Below are 20,543 nucleotides of genomic sequence, written 5' to 3' on the forward strand. Positions count from 1 at the left end.
GAGGTTTCTGCATGTCAAAGGAAGTTTTTATCTGCCATTGTTACTTTGCTAAATGTTGCTTCACGACTTTTAATATCTCATGTTTACTAGAACAGCCACAGGGGACATGTTTGTCGAGTTTAGTGTTTTAACCCTTTAAGTACACTTTCTGTGCAGGGCTTTTAATCTAGCAGAGTATTTTAGGACAAAGTGTCCTTTAAGCCCTTTGCTAAGGAACTGAATCGAAATGCTTTCATCCCAACATGCAGAAAATAAAACAGTAAAAGATCTTCTTGTTCTAACAGGACTCAGATAATCTGTGCCTCTGTCTTATCTCCCCTCAGGCCGTGGTCTCTCACTGAAGACCACATGGACCAGGGGCGTCTTGATCTGAATACTACAAAGGCTGCTTTATCCTCCTGGAGGTGGGATGAGGAGAGATTTAACTACGTCCTTTTTATTTTGCTGACAGAACATTTACTCAGAACGAGCAGACTGACCTGGAAGAACACCAGACTAAGGAATTACGCCAACACGTCCCCACTCTCTCTGCTCGTCTGTGGTCGTTACAATAATATGAAGCCAGTCATTTATTTATTTATTTTTATATCTAAAAATGTGTGCAAGAGTGTGGGCATGTGAGTTTGTGTCATTTTTCGATACATGTATGGGTTTAAGGTCTGAAACTGTTTAACTGTTACTGTATGTTTCCTTTGTGTTTATAAAAAATGGCAATAAAAATATTGGAAAAAAAATGAAGCCAGTCAAATATCCAGTTAACGTGGCTCAGTGCCGAGAGCAGGGAACGTACAGAATGTACAGCTACTGTGACAGAAGTTCAACAGGAAGACGAATGTATTGCTTCTGTGGTTTGGCTTGGATCTCCACCGAGGGCTATACGCTCTCATACTAATGTTTGTATAGTGTCATTAATGAAACAATCTGTAGACATAATGTAATAAGCAGACTCAAGGTGACCTTTAAATAAAACATGAGCTGCACTTAAAGTAGAGGATGAAGAGGAGACGGTTTGAAAGATTCCCTCATAATGATCTTTTTTCTCCTATCATCGGGATCGGCCCTGATTTGATTTTTCCAATCGTAGCATCTTCGCTATTTACTTAATATTTATTTGACATAGAACAGAATTATGTTCATCTGAAAACATGCTGGTTATATATCAGTAGGTCTGACCCAAAGAACAGTTTTGCAAGCAATCTAAATGAATTTGAATCAAGTCACATAAAATAATAACAAGAGAAAGCAGTAAATCACAATCTTTAAAAAGCAGGACCATGAAATGTTTCATATTTTTGGCATGAAAATGAAACTTCCTATGCCAGAAAACATGTGACCAGCTGATTTCTAAAGTAATTTAAATCCAACAACATTTAAATGCATACTCACTACCCTGCAGCTCTCTTCTTTCCTGCCTTTGTCTGAGCATTGCTTCATTCTTGGTGTGTTGACACCTGAGGATCAGAGGAATACTGTTCATCACATCGTTCACATACAATACAAATCACAAGGGTCACACAGACGTGCTAGAGGTCAAAACAGAGCAAACACATGTACAGAGCAAACTTGCATGATTATCAAAACAATCAATTATTTTCTGTCAATCCACAAATAATCATTTGGAGGAAACACAATAGTTCCCTGCTGTGATGTAATGAAGTTGTAGTTTAAGTATAGTACAGGCACCTCATATTGGTACTTAGGAAGAGATCTCAATAATGTATTAAAAAATCCTCGATTGCATAAAGAATAAGTGGAGTGAGACTTCAGGAAAACCTCAGAACAAAATGTTGTTCTAAGGTGAAGATGAAAATCTGATGCTTTGCTCTGTCATTGAAAGGTGATAACACATTCGAGGCCATCACTGGGGTTTCGGTTTTTAGAAGGAATGATTTCTTTCAGGCTCTGTGTCACACAGCTTTTTGCAATACTGACTGTGTGCTGATAGAGTGGAGCCAGTGGAGTAAGTCTCTGTTTTCATTACAGTGCAGCTGAGATGAAAATCATGGCAGAGCTGTGTTTTTGTCAGGGCGTGTAGGAAGAGAGTCGACGGAAGTACTTTCTCTGGCAGCGAGTCTGAATAGAAGTTAAGATTGAAACCACCTGACCCTCGTTGGTTTGTCATATCCTCACAGTAGTGAGTGGGTCCTTGCTTAGCCGTGCTGGTTCCCCTCAGTATGTCACATCTGAGTCACTGGAGTTTTCTATTCTTGTCACAGCATGTCAGCCTCTGCAGGAAGTTCAATTTAACATCAACTGTGCAGTGGGTGTCCATCGCAGAGACTTTGGTTTTTGAAGACAAGTGGCTGCAAAATGGTCTTACTTATTACCTTGCTCGATATGTTTTTTTTGCTACAAAATGTTTACACAAATTTTAAAAAAATCAAACTGACGAACTCCTAAGTTTCCCACCTTTCCAAAAGAGGCTTGTTTTCAAATTTCAGCCAGGCAAGATACATGACTGAGTGTGCCATTGTGGATCTACTGGTGATGCCTTCATGTAGCGCCACCATATAAACATTTTGGGTTTCAAGTAAAATGTGTCAGACACAGATTCAGCACACAAGAACAACTCTCAGGACTTTGACCACTCGTCTGACGTTCATCAAATGTTTGTCCTCATCTTAAGTTTCTGGTGCGAAAATGGTTTGTTTTTCTTTTGACCAGAGAAGGTAGACAGTTTTAAGGCACCCCCATCCCGACACAGCCATTTTGGACACTCCTGGACAATCCAACGGATTCAGCTATAACTGATTCTACCCGACGTAATACGTTTCAGCATTTTTCTAATAAGCTCCACGACCAGAAACGTGGTAAAACTAGAGAGGCTTTTGAAATATGGAGAAAAATTAGAACACAGAAAGGTTTCAGGACCGGTACAGCGCAGGCTAAACACTGAAGTTTCAGTATGGCAACCTGCATCCACATGGACTCTGTCAGGGCTCGGGCAAATAGCTCTCTCCAATGTTTTGAATTTTAAACACTACATGTCTACATGACTGTAGGAAATCTCCCTAAGTGGGCCCCACCTGAAAGTGCTCACAAGTGTCACAATATCCCCGTGTAACTTAAAGTCACCATGTTTATTTATGGTGATGAACGCTGGTTGGACGGGCCCCCCTGTGAGTTTTTGCCTCGGACCCCAACAGAGTCTAGAATCGGCACTGGCTATCGCCTATAGTTGGTTACCCGCAAGAAGTTCCTTTGAGTCCTGCACCCTTCAGCTCCAAGTCTACATGATTCCTTTTGAACCACCACTTCCATTTCTTATAATAACTACTCGATTATTCCGAAGCCTTAAAAAGGTCCTGAACTTTTTTTTTTATTCACTGGAAACACTTGTGTGGCCTCTAGAGACTCCTGATCCTGTAAAGTAGACTACTGCGAAATACTGTGACTCACAGACTCTTCCGAATTTGCCCTACACCTCATGACTCATCCCTGCAAGCTGCACTCACCTCTCATTCACTGTGAAAACAACTTGTGATTAATTACAGTTAAAACATGCTTGAACTAAAATCAAAATAATGTATTTTTAAAAAGAGTAACGCGTTATATACACGGCTGAACGTGTCACTTTCCTTGTTCTTGTCGTCTGTGCACTTGCAGCGTTTTCATTGGTCCATTCTTGATTGCTCTTAATTGATCGCCTTCATGTTCAGATGACGCCTCTGAGCACGCGGGAGCAAATAGCGTCAACAATCCAGCGATGTCTTGCGAACAGAAAAACACAACTTGGTTGTTAGTGGCGATAACTTTTTACTTTATAGCGTTTGGAGTAACTTATTCGGTAAGTTTAGGACAGCAGGGGGAGGATTTAAGGACTCACTCCGACGCCCAGCAGCGGGGATGGCGTCTGGTGGGGCAGGCCAACAAGAGTCCACGTCTGCGTGAACCCGTCCAGACAGGTATCGACGAGCTTCGGCGTCAATCTGCTGGCTTCCCTGAAGGGCCAGTCCCGTGTTTCAGCGTAAGTACACCGGATGAAACTGACAGGAACGTCGCTCTTAATGGCTCTTCCTGGACACTTGGTCACACCAACCCACGACCAAAGTCTTCATCCTCGAGCTCTGGAGATGGAGATGGAGATGGATATCAAGCGGATTCTATAGGTAATGGCTACTAAAGGAAAGCCTCTATGGTAATCTACGCAGCTGAGGCCTCAGAGAGGGAAATGCATGCATGCATATAGCTAAATGTCCAGTGACGTCACTTGAGTCAGCGTTGCTTGGTGCTGAAGAAGATATTTCAGTCCATATGTTTGTTTATTTAGAGAGAAAGGTGTATAATGTTCCTCATGTCTAGGATACATAAGGTAAGCAACTGAAAGCTGACATTAACCCCCAAACTTTTAGCTAGATTTTAGAGAGTTGCAATGTGGGTAATGTAGGCGCCTGGAATCAAATGAAGAATCTGTCAATTAAATTTTGATGAGCTTCATTTCACACTTGTGAATTGGGAGGTTTTTTATTTTTTTATTTTTTTTACACCAAACACGCCAGGATAAACAAACCTTCCCTTGTTTCCATGGTTTTTGTCCTTTTTTAGATTTTGAAGGGGTCCAAGGGGAGATTTTGGGCCCATCACTTGACTCCAATCCAGAGTGGCAGGCCATGAGGCCGTTGTTGTACTGTGATAATAATGGCATGACCTTCACAGCATCTGGAGAAGGACTAACACACCTGTTAGTTTCCAGCGGTAGGACATGTGGTGATAATTATGAAAAGTGATTGTGGAGTTCAGAAACTGTTTTTATTTTTTTTGTTTGTTCAGGATGCCAGTATTTATTACAAGAAGCACACAGTTCCCCATACTTGTAAGGTCTATATTCAACATAACGATGACTGAAAATGGATAACAGCATGAGATTTTATAAACTTTTATTTTTAATTTACAACTTTTGTGTGGACTAAAGTGTAAAACTCTACCCTCAAGAAAATCGGTAAACCCTACTCTTAGAAACTAGAAACAGTTTAAGCCCCCCCCACCCCTATCAAAAATAGCTTTTCATTAGATTAATCATTCTAGTATCCTCACACTAAAATGAGCTGTTCAACATTTGTCTTTACAGAAGGGGCCACTCCCATCTCCCCCTTCCATTTACCTCCATGCTGTGGTTACTCAGTGAGGACAACATGGAGTTACCTTGAGTTGACGGTGCCTTATGGTGCATGTTACGTCACAGAGGAGGTACCAGAAGAAGCACCCATCCGTAACTTCACCCCCAGTTATCTTGCATTTATCACCCCCCCCCCCCCCCCCTATCTTTCTGTCAGGATGGCGATTATGTGTTGCCCCTGCTGTGGCGGGGCCTCCCACTGACGCTCTCCTGCCCGATGCCGTTATCCACTCCCGCCCCGACACCTTCTCATTCTGGACCCGCCCTCTTCTGCTCCCAGTACGGCATGGCAGTGCAGATACCTTGGCAGGAGCAGGAAATGCCCATGATGGAAGTAGCAGGTATGTTGGCGCTTTTTGGCAATAATTAGTGTTTTGACGCTGATTTCAATAGTTGGCAATTTTTTAAACCTTGTGCATAGTACTTTATTACTAAATACATAGAATCACACCCTGAATGAATTAAAAAAATTCCCTCCGATTATATACATTAATTTTGTATATATTTTCAGCTCAGTTTTTCATATTTTTTTTGGCCTTTTGAAAAGTAGTCCAATATAAATTCAGATTCTCCCCATGTTATTCACTGCAGTGTTTCAAACTTGTTTAAACAAAAACATGTGATGGACTTTCCAGTGAATGGATTCTGGGGTCCATTTGTATCTGAAAAGTGTGCGTACCGTGTGCGCTCCTGTTCTGGAGCGCTTAACTTCTTCATCTCCTACAGTGCTCCTTGTTTCACCAGTATGGTAAGTTGTTCTACTAGAAATTATATTTGTAGTCTGCTTCTGTTTTTTCACCAGTAATGTTTGTATGTGATGCCTTTTTTCCAGGATGGTTTCCACCTCCACCTAATATTAAACTGTCGGGGATACATCCTCTCTTGTCCATCTCCTCTTCCGTCTCCTAGGAATCTTCAGTTTCCTCAGGTACCTTCAGTACCCCCATTACCAGCAGCTTCCCCAGGTCTACCCTCCTGGCCCACAACATGGCAGCCCACCTGGGCCACAGCCAAAACCCCATCAGTCCCTTTACCCCCCTCTGGGCCTGGAAAGCTGCCCTACTCTTTTTAGAGCGCTCCCAGAATACTCTTCCCCGCCTCACCAGGAAACCAAAATACCTGGCCCAGAGCTGGAAAGATATCCTCATCAAATTCCCCAATTACCTGTTGGCCCTAACCAATATCCATCTGTTGGGTATTACTACCCGGCAGTGACCCAACCTCCGACCACTAAAGCTAAAAAAAAAACGACTACTACTACAGTTCCTCCATCTACCCGGCCACCACAACCTCCAGCAAATCCTTATTATCATCAAATCCCTTACTATCCTGAACCCGCTTCTGCACCATTGACCCAAGCACCTGCTATTCTCCCCAGCCCACCAGCTCCTCCATCTCCACCAAAACAACCTTTAGGTCAATCACAGCACCCGTTTTATCCGCATGCCTCTTATCATTGTTTTTATCCTCAGACTCCACCACCAACGACGACTGAAAAGCCTTCTACTACCAGCTCTGTTCCTACTACATATCCTCCCACCACAATTTCCGAAAAATGGACCCCACCTAGGCCCACACCACAGACCCCCGATCTTCGGTGTCTGAAGGACAGGATGGTTGTTTTCCTGCGTTTTGCTCAACCAGAATCTATCCAGGTTAGAGGTAAGTGTTTTTTTTAAATCAGTGTGGGGCAGGTGGCCAGGGGTAACATATAGTGCGCAGTGTTTCCAACACTTGTACTATACCTTGGCGGGCTGCCCAGGTATATTTACAGCTGTCTGTTTTCATTGTACTAATGCTGTTTGCCAAGAGCCTAAAGGCCCAATTCAGCTCCAGCTCTTTTCCTGTTTCTATGTAGACCGAAAGTTAGGTTGAGACAGGATTTTCCAACAGTGAATGCCATTTTGGGGTTTTTAAAGCCTTTTTCAGAAACCAATGGGTGATGCCACTGTAGTGTCTATGTTTTATACAGTCTGTGATCAATATTCTAACATTTACTGTTTCTGATATCAGCCCAGGGGAAGTCATGGCTGTTCCTCTCCAAGGTGCCTTCACAGTGTGGCTTCATGCTGCACGTGGCTAAAGACTCTGGGGTATTCCTTCAATCTCCTCTGCCTGCCTGCTACAGCCACCAGACGGTGAGCGAGTTTGCTACACTTTGTCAACCTATACAAATGTGTGATCTTTATCTTATTGCTTTACTTTAATCAAGTCCCTGATTTTTATTTTTAATCAATAATTGGATTTTGTTTATCTGTTGCAGTGGGAAACTATTTAAATCAAGATTAATTTTCACATTATTGTTGACATTTGAGACGGTCACAGTTTCATCAAACTATTCACAAGGCAGACATTTTTTTTGTCTGTATATAAATGTTAAAAAAACAAGCATTTATTGACTCCTTAACACGCCGTAATATTAACAATGCCACAGCTATTTATAAAGACATGAACTTTAATTAGAAGGTTGTGATCAATACATGCAATTTATCGGGAACAGCATGAGTAGAGCACTGACACAGGAAACCACAGAGGGAATGAGTAATAATCAGCACTGTCTTTTTCATCATAACATGAGATTGGGTTGGAATTTGGTTGGAAGGGCTGTTTCTTATTCTGCTTTTCTTTATATAGATGGATGGTAAAAATACTTAATTCATGTAGTCTAACACAATGAGATGTCTGATGCAGGTGGTTTAAATCACATGGATTGTCCCTAAAGAGATTTATGACACCACTCCTGCTTGTATATAAAACTCAGGCCAGCAGTTTTTCCCAGTCGGCGGCTCATTTTTATGATTAATCCCATATGGAATTTGCATCATTCGCTCTGCATGCATCTGTGCTGGGTGTAGTTTTTTTTCTGTTCTGTACAACTCAAATGTTGAGAACTCAGTTTTTGTGTTTGTTGTGCTAAACTTGAACTGTAGCATAAAGCTGTGCATGGTCGTTCACGCTGACTTTATTGATCTCTCTTTCTCTTTAGACTCCCACGACCATGTCCTTAAACCTGAAGTTCTGGGACCATTCTTTGGTTCAGTATAAGACCGTTGACCTGCAATGCCAATATGAAACTGTTCCTGGAACTCCTGCACCATCACCGTCCCCTACCACTACCCTACCCGAGACCACCAAGAGCAAGCCCGATGTCCCAAAGCCTGAAGTTGTCTGTCACTCCGATCAGATGACTGTTGAGCTCCCCTCTGGTCCCATCTCTGAAATTATTGTAAAGGGTGTGTGTGTGCTTGTGTATCATGGTGTATATGTTCTGGGTGCATATGGTTGCCATCATACCTGCATGGGTTGAATTTAAACATAGTTCAGGGGGGCCATTTTGGGGGTGGGACTGTGTGTGTGTGGGGGGGTAGCTTTTGTTTTAATACGGTAACACTTAAACTTTGATTCTCTAGCTTTAATTGTGCTGTTTAAATTCTCTTGAAAGAAAATAATAAATTTTATGATTCAACATTTACTTTTTCAGACATCGAAGGGAACCAGGTGAACCTCCAAGATGCCCCAAAGCACTGTGGGTATTCTGCAAAAAAAGGCGACGATGGCAAAATCAGTTTGAGTCTCCAGTTGCACTCACGCTGCCACATGAGTGTGCAGGCAAGTATTGACTCAGATTTCACACTGAGCCTGTGACCTTTTGGTATAATTGACCATTTGCTGTGCTATTAACTCTTGCATGAACATGTTTCTCTAAAAGGGTAATATGTACGTCATCACCATCGACTACATGATAGTAAATGAGAGACGAGAGGCTCAGTTTTCCTGTCCAGTCAGCATCAAAATCCCAGGACAAGGTAGGTGGATTTTATCTGCGCTCCTCTGAAAGGCTTTTCAATTCACCAACGTCCTCTTGGCCGTCCAGAGTTACTTTAACCGTGGGGCTGACATTTGTCGTGCTGTCCCTCAGAGTGCAACCTTCCCATGGAACAGCGTCTCCTCTGCGGACACCGCTCTGTATCCAAGCCACACTGCCTCTCCAAGGGCTGCTGCTTCAGCAAGAAACCCCGTGCCTGCTACTACCCCATGGATGGTGAGCTGCAGTTTGTGTCCCCCCCCCCACTGACATTTTGGTGCCACTTGGCTGAGTTCAGTTGAGCTGGTTTTGGTTAGAAAATGTAACCGCTGCTGGATGTGTGAAGAGGCACATTCAGTGCCTGCCTAGCATGATTCAAGCTGGCAGTGACACAGATTGAGGAAAGGGTAAAAGATACCTTGGGTCTCATTATCAATTGCCTCCTGAGATTTCTGACCTTTTTAATTGTCTGACATACACATAACCGTGCTTGTGTATCTGCGTCTTCCTCCAGAGTGCACTGTCGACCGTCACTTTGTCTTCTCGGTGCCTGCCTCCCTCACTGAGCCCCCTCTCTCCCCTGCCCTGCTTGCTACTGCTGGTAACTCGCCCTGCAAACCTCAGAAAGTGACGTCTAGCTACGCCTTGTTCAAGATCCCAATGGACAGCTGTGGGACGCACAGAGTGGTAATGAATTAAAACGTATCCAAAAACAACGGCAAGTGGATTGTCCTGTGATGTCACACGTTTTTCTTAACGTCAACATACCCATGCAAAATCAAAACAGACAATGAACTGAAGGTGCAACAATTCCCCCGAGCCAAACTATCTTAGTTAATGTGTCACAGTTCCTTGAACAATTTTTCTTGTCATCAAAAACTAAATTCCATGTTTGTTTCTGTTTTGTGCAGATGGTGGGAAAAACCATGGTCTACATAGTGGAGGTCATCAACACGGTTCAGACGCTCTCCCTCAACTACGGCACCATTACAAGAGATTCTCCTGTCAGGTCCGGCCAGAGACACTTTGATAATAAGAATACAACTAAATGATAAGAGTTTCTTTCTTACTACACACTTAGGGCCTGATGTACTAAAGATTTGTGTGTGTGTAAACTTGATATTTGCCACCAGATGTGCAAACTGATCTACTTGCAGCGTGCAGTGAGGATTGCGTCTTTCAAATGTGCAAGACAACACACATTGTCCATTTAAGTACGTTTGCCATAATGGATATGCAATATGGGGCGTTTTTTCCCTAGAGTGCAAAATTCTAGGAGGAGAAAATAAGTTAATTTATTACAAGCATTGCGATTTACCTATTCTGGAAATAATAGCGGGGAATGTCACATTGTGTTTCTTTATTTACCATTGAAAGGAAGATGCTAATCCAGGTGCCAATTGTTACAAACAGATGGCTGCTTATTGTAGCAAGGAGGAGACAAAGGCGTAAAGAACGTGTTTTTTTTTATTTCTTGAAATGTAAACATGTTTGGAATGACATGCATTTATTCCCATTCTATAATCTTTAACGAAGAAAAGCACCATCATGAAACAAATTTATTGTGGCCCATTGAAACGGAACATTAAAAACAGGCAAAACCTTAATTCAAATTCTACCACCTGCACAATTTTTCACAATTTTTCTCAGTTGATCACCCGCAAAGCGTACATCAAGTGTTTTTCCTGCTACTTGGAGGTTGAACACAACATTGACGGATCACCTCAAGTTAATAAGAAGAAATGGTTGCTATTCGACATCCAGCTGTTACTATGCAGAAATCTAGTTCACTTCAGCCCCTTCACACATGCGCTGCACTTCTAAAAATATCCAAACAGTACTTTGGTAGGCGGCGTTTAAGATCATCAATCTCTGCATCAGCTGACTTGGTCCTTTTCCTGTCAGACCCTCGAGTAAAAATTCTGCATGGAGCGAGTAGGCGTGTTGATGACCCTTTTCACGTAGCATTACATTCATAGTTTTTGCATTGTTAGAATAAAAAATCTGATCAAAGATTCTTTGGAAAGGGAAAGATAAAGGTTAATGGGAAAAATCTGGAAAAAATGTTTTGTTGATATTCACAAGACCGAGATTATTAAGTTATAAAACAGTCTGTAAGTTTGACACAGGAATGCGTTGGTACTTTGACAAAAGTGGTCCATAATGACTTTTCCTGTTCATTCTGGGAGGAAACTCAATTAATTGAAGCTGACTCTTAATGCCGATCTGACGTTGACTGTCTTGGCAGAATGTACTTTTTATACCGATGTTGTGTTTAGTAGTAAAAGATGCAACTGAAGGATCCCTTCTGAACGGGCATTTCTCTTATATCTTCACACTCAAATATGAAGGCAGAAAAAGAGAGCAAATAAACTGTATCTATTTTCAGCATCATGTGTTCTGTATCACTTTCAGGTTGTTGGTGGAGTGCCGGTATGTGCCAAATACTGTTCTGAGTGTGAGCTACATGGTCAAAACTCCCACACTGGGACCTAATGTCCAGTCTCAGGCGGTGTTTGGAGTCCAGCTCAGGATTGCCGAAAGTGGGTGGTCTCCATTGCAATACTAAAAAAAACTACTTTGTAAATGCTAGGATTTAAATATTCTGCTTGTCGGGTCGGATGAAAACAATAATTTAATGATACGTATACTTTTATCAGATATATTGGCAACGTATGAATGCTTGAATCCAATTAGGACAACAACAAAAAAAATGTTGGTTTAAATGCGTTTAAAGTTTGGATTCAAGTGATAACATGCTGCTGTTTAAACACACTCTTTCAATCTTAGATGACTTGTACACCAGCTACTACCCTCAGTATCACCAGCCCCTGCAGATGTTGCTGGGGAGACCCCTTTACTTGGAAGTGCGGCTGCTCAACTCCCCGGATCCAGATTTGGTGCTGCTGGTTCACTTCTGTGTGGCATACCCCCGCTCTGGCAAAGCTGTGTGGCTGCTGCTTTACAACGGGTACGTCGGAGTATCTCTGATGTGAAGGAAACAAAAAATGAAAAAAGTCGATTGAGCTCAGCAGAGGAAGACATCGGTGCAAAAGGAGCCAACATTGATAAACTTATATATATATATATCATATTTTGATAATTTTTTTTCTTCGAGAGGTGACATAGGGGGGAAGTGTTTTTTTTTTATATATCTAATGGTCTAACTGATGTGTTTTTAACATGTAGATGTCCAAACCCCTTGGACCCGGCTTTGCAGCAGGCTGTTCTGTTACATCCTCCACCGCCCCCTCCTCAGGCTCAGACCCGCCGCTTCACAATCACCACCTTCCAGTTCCTTCCGGATGGTGAGTTCAAGGACCCCGACGAAGAGGTAAGGATAAACAGGGGCCCTACAGTCCTAGAAATAATGATTGATACATCTTTACTTTATTAAGTTTGTTCTATTTTACGGTTTTGTAGACATCTCACGGTATGATTTATTGAATTTACATTACAAGAAGCTCATGTGCCATAAAATAAATGTGGAAAACTTGTGCAATTGTAGGATATATGAAGCTAAGAGATAGTTTAGCGTAACATTAAATAATTAAAATGAGGGGTAAATGTAGGTCTGGCTTCATTCATGGTGAAAACTACACCTACCAGCATCTCCAAAGAACACATATATTTCAGTTTCTCCATTTCATCCGAGTGTAAAACAGTCAGATTGTGGTTTGTAAGGTGCTTTTATATGTATTTATTTCTTACCTTGATACAGTAAGATTATCTGATTCTCCTTGTTTGCAGCCTTATATTTAATGACCATAGGCTATACGTGAGTGATATAGGTCTTCTGATCAGAATTTTGCCAAAGTTTTACCTACATTTTTTGTTTTTATAAAGAGAAGAGAAAATCTTGTCTGCTGAGTGCATTCATTTAGGACCGAAGATTGAATTATTCTCATGTCAGAGTAACAGTTGGAGGGCAACATCTCTGTCTTTGTTTGTCAAAGTGTGTGCCTTTCCACTTAGAATAAATACACACTTTCCCCCCCTCCTCCCGTCTGCATAGACACAAAATCCATGGAACACTAAACCATTGACATCTGTGTCTCTGAATCTCTGGAGTCAGCATTCATTACATGAAAATGTGGAGAGGCCATTTCGTAGGCCGCATATTTTGTCCAATTCTCAATTTGCAACAGCTGTTTGTCATACTACTTTGCACGCTCTCATACCGGACAATACATCAGAGCCTGCTGTACTTTTGCCTCCTCCCAGATCTACTTCATGTGCTCAACGGAAATCTGCTCACCAGAGGATGGGCCCTGTGTCGAGGGATGCTTTGGCCAGTGACCGGTAAGAAAAACGAGCACTCTGTTCTCCTATTACCCTCCACGCCCTTTTTTATTATTTTTTTTTAATTCTGGAAGATCACATGAAAACACCCATGAATGAGTCCCATTACAACACTCCTGACTGAAAACAGCCCGAGAGCCAGCAGTGGCTGCAGTTCCACATGACAGCAGGACAATGACTTAGTAATGAGGAGTGTTTTGAATTATTTATCAAGACTGATCCATTTCCTGTTTTCCAGTTACAAAGAGGCTACACGTTTGTGTGGGAGATGATGATGATCTGGTAAGCTATATGTTGAGCTCATGTAGAAAAGGGAAAAAAAAGTTACATTTCTACGCTGACTATATTTTCTATTTTTCAGGCTTTCTGACATCACCCCTTCAACCACCAATAAAAGTTCCTAAATGTCTGAGTGTGTTTTTTTTTTTTGTTCCCAAACTGGCAGCCACTAGGTTTTACAGCAGGAAGTGGCTCACCATCTAAATGTGGGAGGCAGCATTGTTTACATGAACATTTGGCCCTTGCGGACTAACTATCTGAGACTCAGACGGGCTCTCAGACTGCGTAGGTTGACAGCAATGCATTATAAATGAAATGGCAAGAAACGGGGATGTTTTGCATCTATCCAATGATCCATAGGAGAGGGAAATGAGGTGCTACACATCAGTACTGTCGCTGCATCTGAAATGGAGCTTCAGATTATTTCCAGCCAAACTCTTGTCACGCGGTTATAACCAGATACAGTTGATTTAAAGCGCTGAGAGTAAAGGGAGTTTCTGTGTGCTGATCTCTCCCCTCTGTCCTCTGCTGGTACATCACAGTCTTCAGGTAACTGCGTGTTAATTTGATTAAAATAAACTAGGAATAAAAACGATGTGTGCTAAGGCATCTATTGATGCAAAAGCTCTTGTACCGTTTTTGATCTTGTAACTTTAGTTTTTTTTCCCCTCTGAAATAATCTAACAGTTAATAAATAAGTGCTAACAAATTGCCTCAGGGTACAGTGAACCTCGGCCTTCTAGTTCCCCCGCGGCAGACCTCCACATCGCTAATCCAGCCACACCTTTTCTGTAATCCAATCAAGTGTTCAAAAAGTTAATTTAAAGTTTACAGGGAGTTTTATCACACGGGACAATCGTTTTAAATGTGATGAAAACATGTTTATTCATCGTGGACTTGAGACCGTTAATTGGGGGCAACAAATGACTTGGCCGCCTGTAAGATAAGAAACAGACCCTTGCGGCGTCTTTGGAGCTCGCTCACTAATAAGTCCTCATTTGTGACCATTAAAATGAGAGGATTTGTTTTGTGATTTTTCATGTTTGGAAGGTTAGAGTTCAGGAAATCACCGCTCCCAGCCAAGAAGAAATAGTGAAGTGCATACCCCCATAAATGTGCTTTTTTTTTTTTTTTTTTTTTTGTTTAAACCAAGCTGCTTGTTCTGCTCTGTGTGAAGTCTTTGTGCTAAACTATTTCAAAGCAAAACAACAAATAATAGTATTTAAAGAAATGTGTTGTTGCTTAAAGATAACGGGTATGCTTAAGTTGGAATCAGTAATGTTTTCCAGGAGGAAGCGTAACACACAGATTGTCTTTTTAAATGAATGTCAAATAGGGTCAGAGAGTGTAAAGGACATGGTGGCATATATGACATAAGGTTAAATACATATTTAGTAAGCCAAACCACATCAACCTCTGCAAGTCAGAATCATTATTTTCTTTTGATTATAATTTGCTACAGCAAATTGGCTTTAAAGATTTCTCCTCTTGTGGTCGCCTTTGACCACTGGGTGTCATCCAAGCAATAAAAATACTAAGAGAACATAAGGTACTCCATGCTGCATGACTCACAGCTGGGCTTGTGTGTGAAGACCTTGGCCTGTGTGTGCCGATTGTGTAATGAGTTAGGAATGAAATCTTGGGTTTGCTGGACATGATAAGCACACACACTCTCTGCTGCTCCGCCATAAAACAACGACCCACTGCAAACAAAGAAGGGAAATGTGGTTTTATAGAAATAGCCTGTGATTTGAAATAGTTCTTAATTGTCGGTGTGTCTTTATTTAGAGAGAAAATAAGCATTTGGATTAAAGATTTGGGTACTGTAAGACCACGACTGTATTTCAGAGCTTTTGGACCCCCCTCCTCACACACACACACACACTCCCCCCCTCAGTGAAATGTATGGAGGCACTGCGGCATACTGCGTGTGTCTGCAGGCTGCATGGCTGCCTGGCTCAGCGTTCAAACGGAGAGCGGAAGATAGGAGGAGGGGAATGACTACACCAAGAGAGTAGGAGGGAGGGAGGGAGGCAGGGGAGGACGATTTCCTTTCTGTAACACACACGCTACAAGATCACACCGGGAAAACGGAGAGAGGAAAGGAAATAATAGGCGAGAGAAAGAAAGAGAGGGAGGGAAGGAAACACCGCAACCTGCCTGTTCGTCCGCTGCTTGTTGTTTTTTTTTTTTTTTTTTTTTTTTAAAGTGAAGGTGTTGGTGGGGGGGGCAACAGAAAAATCGTCTTTTCTTTTAACGGAGACTTGCGGACTAACATGGGGGGAAGAGAGAGCTCCTGACGAGGATTGACTTTCAGTGAACCTCTGCTCTGTGGTCAATAGACAGGCAGGAGAAGGAGAAAAAAAAAAGGCGACAGGGAAGACATGTTGAGGGGCTTCTCGTCTTAAGGGCTGCGGTAGGATGTTCATGTTGTGCCGTTAAAACAGAGGAGTTTTTTTTTTTTTTTTTCCAAAACGTGAGCTAATGGAAATTGGGCGGTAGGCTACGCTCGGGAGCTATTGTTTTGGTCGGTGTTTAATTGGTTTGTTATGAACTGAAAAAAGCGTAGGCCTCTTAAGAAGCCCTACAGTAAATAAATACACGACCAAACAAGGGGTCGGTAATTAGCCTGCTTACATTTAAGGAAACATCTTTTTTTATTATTATTATTATTATTATTAAGCCGCCGTGTTTCCTAGTGAGGTCAAATACGCGTTTATTATATGTGTTTTGCAGTGTTCAGATGATATTTTTCAACACGCAGCCAACACATTTCTAGATAACTAAACTCTTTAAGGGGGTCATGCAAAAGGCCCAATAGGAAACGCAGTAAAGGAAAGCATTATTAGAATATTTTAAGAGAGAGAGGAGGGGGGGTGAAAAATAGGATTTTTAAATGTTAATGTCGACCGACGTCGCATCCATTATGCTGCCTGTGTCCCGGGGTCTCATGGACCGGGATAGAGAGCTGGAAACCCTCGCCGGGGTGCATCCAAACGCGGGTGGAGCTCCAGCGGTCGTCCGGGGCATGAAGCGTGGAGACCCGGAGCCCGACGTTCAGACAGCGGCAGCTCTGGTGGACGCTGCCGGGGCGGAGTGCAAGCGCCCCCGGATCGACGGCTCAGGGGGCATCGGCGAGGTTGGTCAGGTAAGGAGAAAAAAAAAATAAGGAAGGGGAGGGCGGGGGGTTTATTCTTTTGTCCACATACAGTAACGCAGGCAGCGTGGTGCACGATGCTATTTGTGTGCATGTTGAGAATATATAATGCATTTATCTTATCTTGACTTATTGAGTTATTCCAAAGTGGATTTGTGTCACTTGTCTATGTGAAAACTGCATATATATTGTAGCAGCATTTGCAGCATAAGCCCCCCCCCACCCCAATGGCCCAGCATAGCATCTGCTATCGACTGGCCATGACAAGCACTGCAGGAAACACCAGCACATTTCACAGCTGTAGTAAATGTCTCTACATGCTGCTAATTCAGATGAAAGAGAGGACTGCAAATGTGAGAATGTAATACATGATGTTCACAGGGCTGTTTAGCAGCTGCAGTATTATTGCAGCTCAGACATTTAGTTTAAGGTTCAATGAGACATGTCCAATAGTCTCATTTATATCTATCCAGGGTTATCTGATTGCAGCTCGGGTATTATGTTGCTTTAAAAAAACAAAAAAAACATCCACAAACAGCGGCATGTGCTTTATGAATATCTGTAATGCTCAGACACAGTCCCAGCAGAGTGTTGGCAATGTAAACAAACTTGACCTTTGATATGCAAAACCCCCCTTTGCCATGTGGCGTAATGGTGTGGGTAACATTTGGTTAAGAATAGGGATTGATGTCAGTGTTTGCATGTGTGATCTTTGTTGGGGGAGGGCAGACATGAGGGGGTGTTTGAGCCAAACAAAGACCTGCAGGTTTACTGGGGGGGGGGGGGGGGCAGCAGCCCAGAGTGTAATCAGTCTAATTACCTTGATGCTCAGACCCCTGCTTGTCTCAACACTTGACCTGCAACATTTTTGTGCTTGTGTCATCAAATGTGATAGACCCTCTTAACTCCTTTTTTCTTTCCGAGTCAGTCAAATCAATTGCCCGTTTTTTTTTTTGCCTGTCAGCGATCCGAAATAGGTCAAATGATTCCTAATAGAGAATCACAGGAGCACAGGAGGATGCTCTGGACACCATTATGGCGTAATATGTAGTGTGAAGTACTCCATTGGAAGACAGGAAGCTATTTCCTGGCCATTGAGAGCGCCAGTAATGGAGGTGAAGTGGCCTGTTTGCTCCTGTTTGGAAACCTAAATGGCTGGCTTTACGTCGTCATGCTGCCGGCGAGTGCTGACAGAGAGGCTTAGGAACGTAATGCACTTACAGAATCAGATGTGAGTGGAAGAGTGTTTTGTGTGGGGGAGAAAGAGAAGCACAGATCAATAGCTCCAGCCCCTAAAATGTATTGAATGTGAGCTGGCTGGACTGTCCGGAAATGAGAGTGGGAGAGATGCCCTCACCACCCCCACACCCCCCCCACACCCCCTCTCTGCCTCTCAGTTGGTGCAGGAACAGATTTGCCCTATCACTGGCAGCAAAGAGGCTTTGTTTCCAGCTAATGGGATCACATCTCATACTGGAGGGGGCATTATAACCACACTGATCCTGAGATCCTTATCTAAGGCAGAGGGCTTATACAACTTACAGGCACACACACACACACACACACACATCAGTTGTTTTAATGCAGATAGAGATGTGATTGAATTAATTAGCTGTTCAACAGATTAATACATGATGATATTTATTTTTTAAAAAGGACCCAAAAATGTTCCTGATTTTGAACACTTTCCGTTTTAAGATAATAATTTTGATTCCTGACAGAATAAAATATGCACAGATACCAGATTGGACTGACTCATAATTGTAGTTTGTGTTTTTAAATGATTAACCGAGAAAGTGCTCGCATATGAATCAGCATTGAAAATAGTTCGGGCAGCCCTGAATCTTTTGAAAATAAAGCCTTGTGGTTACAAAACCTGTACCAAAAAAAATGTAAACTTCTGTTCCACAAAAAAATCCAACTTCCAAATCCCAGAGCATGTATAAAGCACGTGTGACGTATTTCTATTGGCCCAACACATTGGCACCATTAATATTCTTGAAGCAAACTGTGTTGAGTGACATTCAATTTTTCCTCTTTTTAAATCGGAGCTCTTGGCTTTCAAAGTAACGTCTATAAAAAAAGAAAAATGCACAAAAGCACTTCTGTAGAGCCGATCACCAGAGGAGGGTACAAGATGGAAAACATTACAGCAGACAGTAGACTGGCTCTCTCCCTTCCTCCACCATTGATTAAAAAAAAAAAACATTTATTGCAGCAAGCATTATGGCAGGAGTTAAACTCTGACCTGTAACTGCTGCAGACACAAAGGGGTGTGGCTGTGGCAAAGATCAATCCGTTTGCCCCTCTGCCGCCCAGTAATGAGATCTTTCCCATTTGGCCGTTGACACCACTGTTTGTCTCATTAGGCTTGTGAAGTTAAGGATGGAGGAGTTGAGGTCTCAATTCCAAACATGCAAAGTCTAAGAAGAGCAGCAATGCATGTAGAAATCATCGCAGTGCACGAGTGAGCGCTCCGCTAACGGGGCCGAATGAAGCTCACCGAGTGCATCCAGCAGAGTTCAAATGTTCACCGCTGCTCAGAGAAATGAGTCGCTGACCTCCTGGAGCTGACACTCTGCTCATCCAATATTATAGATTTTATATGAATATGAAGTCACTCACCCAGCGAGGACTATCCCAATAAAAGAGATTCAGTCTGCTTAGCACAGGGGAAGTCCTGCATATTCAGGACGATGCAGGTTTCATAATCATGTCCTCCATCTCAGACCCCGATTTTGGGAAATGTCGAGAGGAGGTTGTCAGATTCAATATCAATCCTTGTGCTGCTGAGCGGCCCGTGTTTTGCAGTCACTGTGTGGAGGATCGGGGGCTCTCTCTCTCTCTCTCTCTTTTACCCAGTAAGGTCTTGCCTGAGGTGACAGCGGTGAGGACAAATGACTTGACTCGGACATTAATGTAGGTGGATCACCCCTCTGTGTGCTTCCATCACAGAGCCCCGGCGCTGAAATAGAATGAAAACGTCAGCAAGAAAAATACATTTCTGCTGCCAGTTTAGAATATTTATTTAGTTTGTTGGACCTAGTGGGGTTTTTTTTTTTGTGATAAATTGCCTGCAGATGTTGTTCACTGAATACTGGTTTTTCAGAGAATCACTGCTGCGTGTTTCTGGTGTTGTGCTCTTGGGCTGCTCTGATGTGCTTTGACTGTGCTCAGTTATTAGCTGCAGTTAAGTGATTATTTTTTTTTTTTTTACTTTTACTGTGCTGATGTTGATTTGGAAAGTTTTTGAAAGAATAAAGTCAAAACATTTGATCCAGGCCTTCATCATACTTTTCTGGTCAAGAAAAAAAAATTGCAAGATACTCTTAAGAATTCCCAGACTCCAAAGTAAGAATATAGCTTCTTTTTTTTTACATAATATAATGCCCCCCCCCCCCCCCATATATATGTGATGTTGATTATTGAGTGTTTGAAAATAAGGACAGGTCTTTTTTTATTTTCTTAAAATGCAAAGAGGAAATGAAAGCCTTATTAATAAAAATACCCCACAGATTGAAAATGAGTTGAAGCAATTACACACATAATTAAAGTAAAAGTGCATGCTAATTAAGACCATGTAATGAAAAAAATGCTCATCATTATTTAGTGTGAGCAGGTGTTGGCAGTGAGCCGTACGCACAAAATGTACGTACCTGCCTCCTCGATGAGGAGTTTTTCCACGAGATCACTTTTAACGGCTCCCTGCTAAAATGTCAAACACAAACGGCAGCCACAGTTTTCTCCCCAACGTGGGCATCCACATGGGTCCCTGGAGTCCAGTGTCAGGCTCTAGTTCCGTTTGCATTATGTTGCAACAAAATGATGTCGATTTAATCATGATGAGCAATTATGTCCTGCAGTGAGTAATGAAATGCAAATAA

General features: G+C 42.3%; 3 protein-coding genes across 7 annotated transcripts in view; all 3 read left to right on the forward strand.

Annotated features, from left to right (window-relative positions):
• The first annotated feature begins 3,593 nt into the window (after window positions 1–3,593).
• LOC132954976 (uncharacterized) lies at window positions 3,594–8,761 on the forward strand. The gene is made up of 10 exons (XM_061027547.1): window positions 3,594–4,109; window positions 4,546–4,695; window positions 5,072–5,187; window positions 5,274–5,457; window positions 5,752–5,864; window positions 5,949–6,044; window positions 6,589–6,778; window positions 7,130–7,254; window positions 8,103–8,349; window positions 8,598–8,761. Exons 1-10 carry the CDS (start codon window positions 3,707–3,709, stop codon window positions 8,759–8,761), a joined length of 1,788 nt encoding a protein of 595 aa, XP_060883530.1. The 5' UTR covers window positions 3,594–3,706.
• A 47-nt stretch (window positions 8,762–8,808) lies between these two features.
• LOC132995383 (zona pellucida sperm-binding protein 4) lies at window positions 8,809–13,295 on the forward strand. Its single transcript, XM_061065342.1, has 8 exons — window positions 8,809–8,922; window positions 9,036–9,158; window positions 9,436–9,608; window positions 9,833–9,930; window positions 11,337–11,464; window positions 11,712–11,892; window positions 12,111–12,255; window positions 13,146–13,295. The coding sequence occupies exons 1-8, from the start codon at window positions 8,832–8,834 to the stop codon at window positions 13,218–13,220; spliced, it is 1,014 nt and encodes a 337-aa protein (XP_060921325.1). The 5' UTR covers window positions 8,809–8,831; the 3' UTR covers window positions 13,221–13,295.
• Window positions 13,296–15,553: 2,258 nt separating this feature from the next.
• rbfox2 (RNA binding fox-1 homolog 2) overlaps window positions 15,554–20,543 on the forward strand; it is a 37,553-nt gene continuing 32,563 nt past the window's right edge. For 3 of the 5 annotated variants that reach the window (XM_061065231.1, XM_061065248.1, XM_061065239.1), the window contains exon 1: window positions 15,555–16,650. In XM_061065231.1, the coding sequence (XP_060921214.1) occupies window positions 16,399–16,650 (252 nt within the window). In that variant the 5' untranslated portion in view covers window positions 15,555–16,398. Of the gene's footprint in view, window positions 16,651–20,543 lie in introns of all 5 variants that reach the window. The other 2 variants (XR_009677006.1, XR_009677005.1) reach the window with 1 other exon arrangement.

This window comes from Labrus mixtus, chromosome 2 (genome assembly GCF_963584025.1).
Source record: "Labrus mixtus chromosome 2, fLabMix1.1, whole genome shotgun sequence".
NCBI classification, from domain to species: Eukaryota; Metazoa; Chordata; class Actinopteri; order Labriformes; family Labridae; genus Labrus; species Labrus mixtus.

Excerpts from the sequence above, each read along its gene's own strand:
- LOC132954976 (XM_061027547.1), top strand. The coding sequence starts at position 3,707 with ATGTCTTGCGAACAGAAAAACACAACTTGGTTGTTAGTGGCGATAACT. Across the intron at positions 4,696-5,071 it reads ACACCTGTTAGTTTCCAGCG|GGGCCACTCCCATCTCCCCC; the intron begins GTAGGACATGTG and ends TCTTTACAGAAG. Across the intron at positions 8,350-8,597 it reads CTCTGAAATTATTGTAAAGG|ACATCGAAGGGAACCAGGTG; the intron begins GTGTGTGTGTGC and ends TTACTTTTTCAG.
- LOC132995383 (XM_061065342.1), top strand. The coding sequence starts at position 8,832 with ATGTACGTCATCACCATCGACTACATGATAGTAAATGAGAGACGAGAG. Across the intron at positions 9,159-9,435 it reads CTGCTACTACCCCATGGATG|AGTGCACTGTCGACCGTCAC; the intron begins GTGAGCTGCAGT and ends GTCTTCCTCCAG. Across the intron at positions 11,893-12,110 it reads TGGCTGCTGCTTTACAACGG|ATGTCCAAACCCCTTGGACC; the intron begins GTACGTCGGAGT and ends TTTAACATGTAG.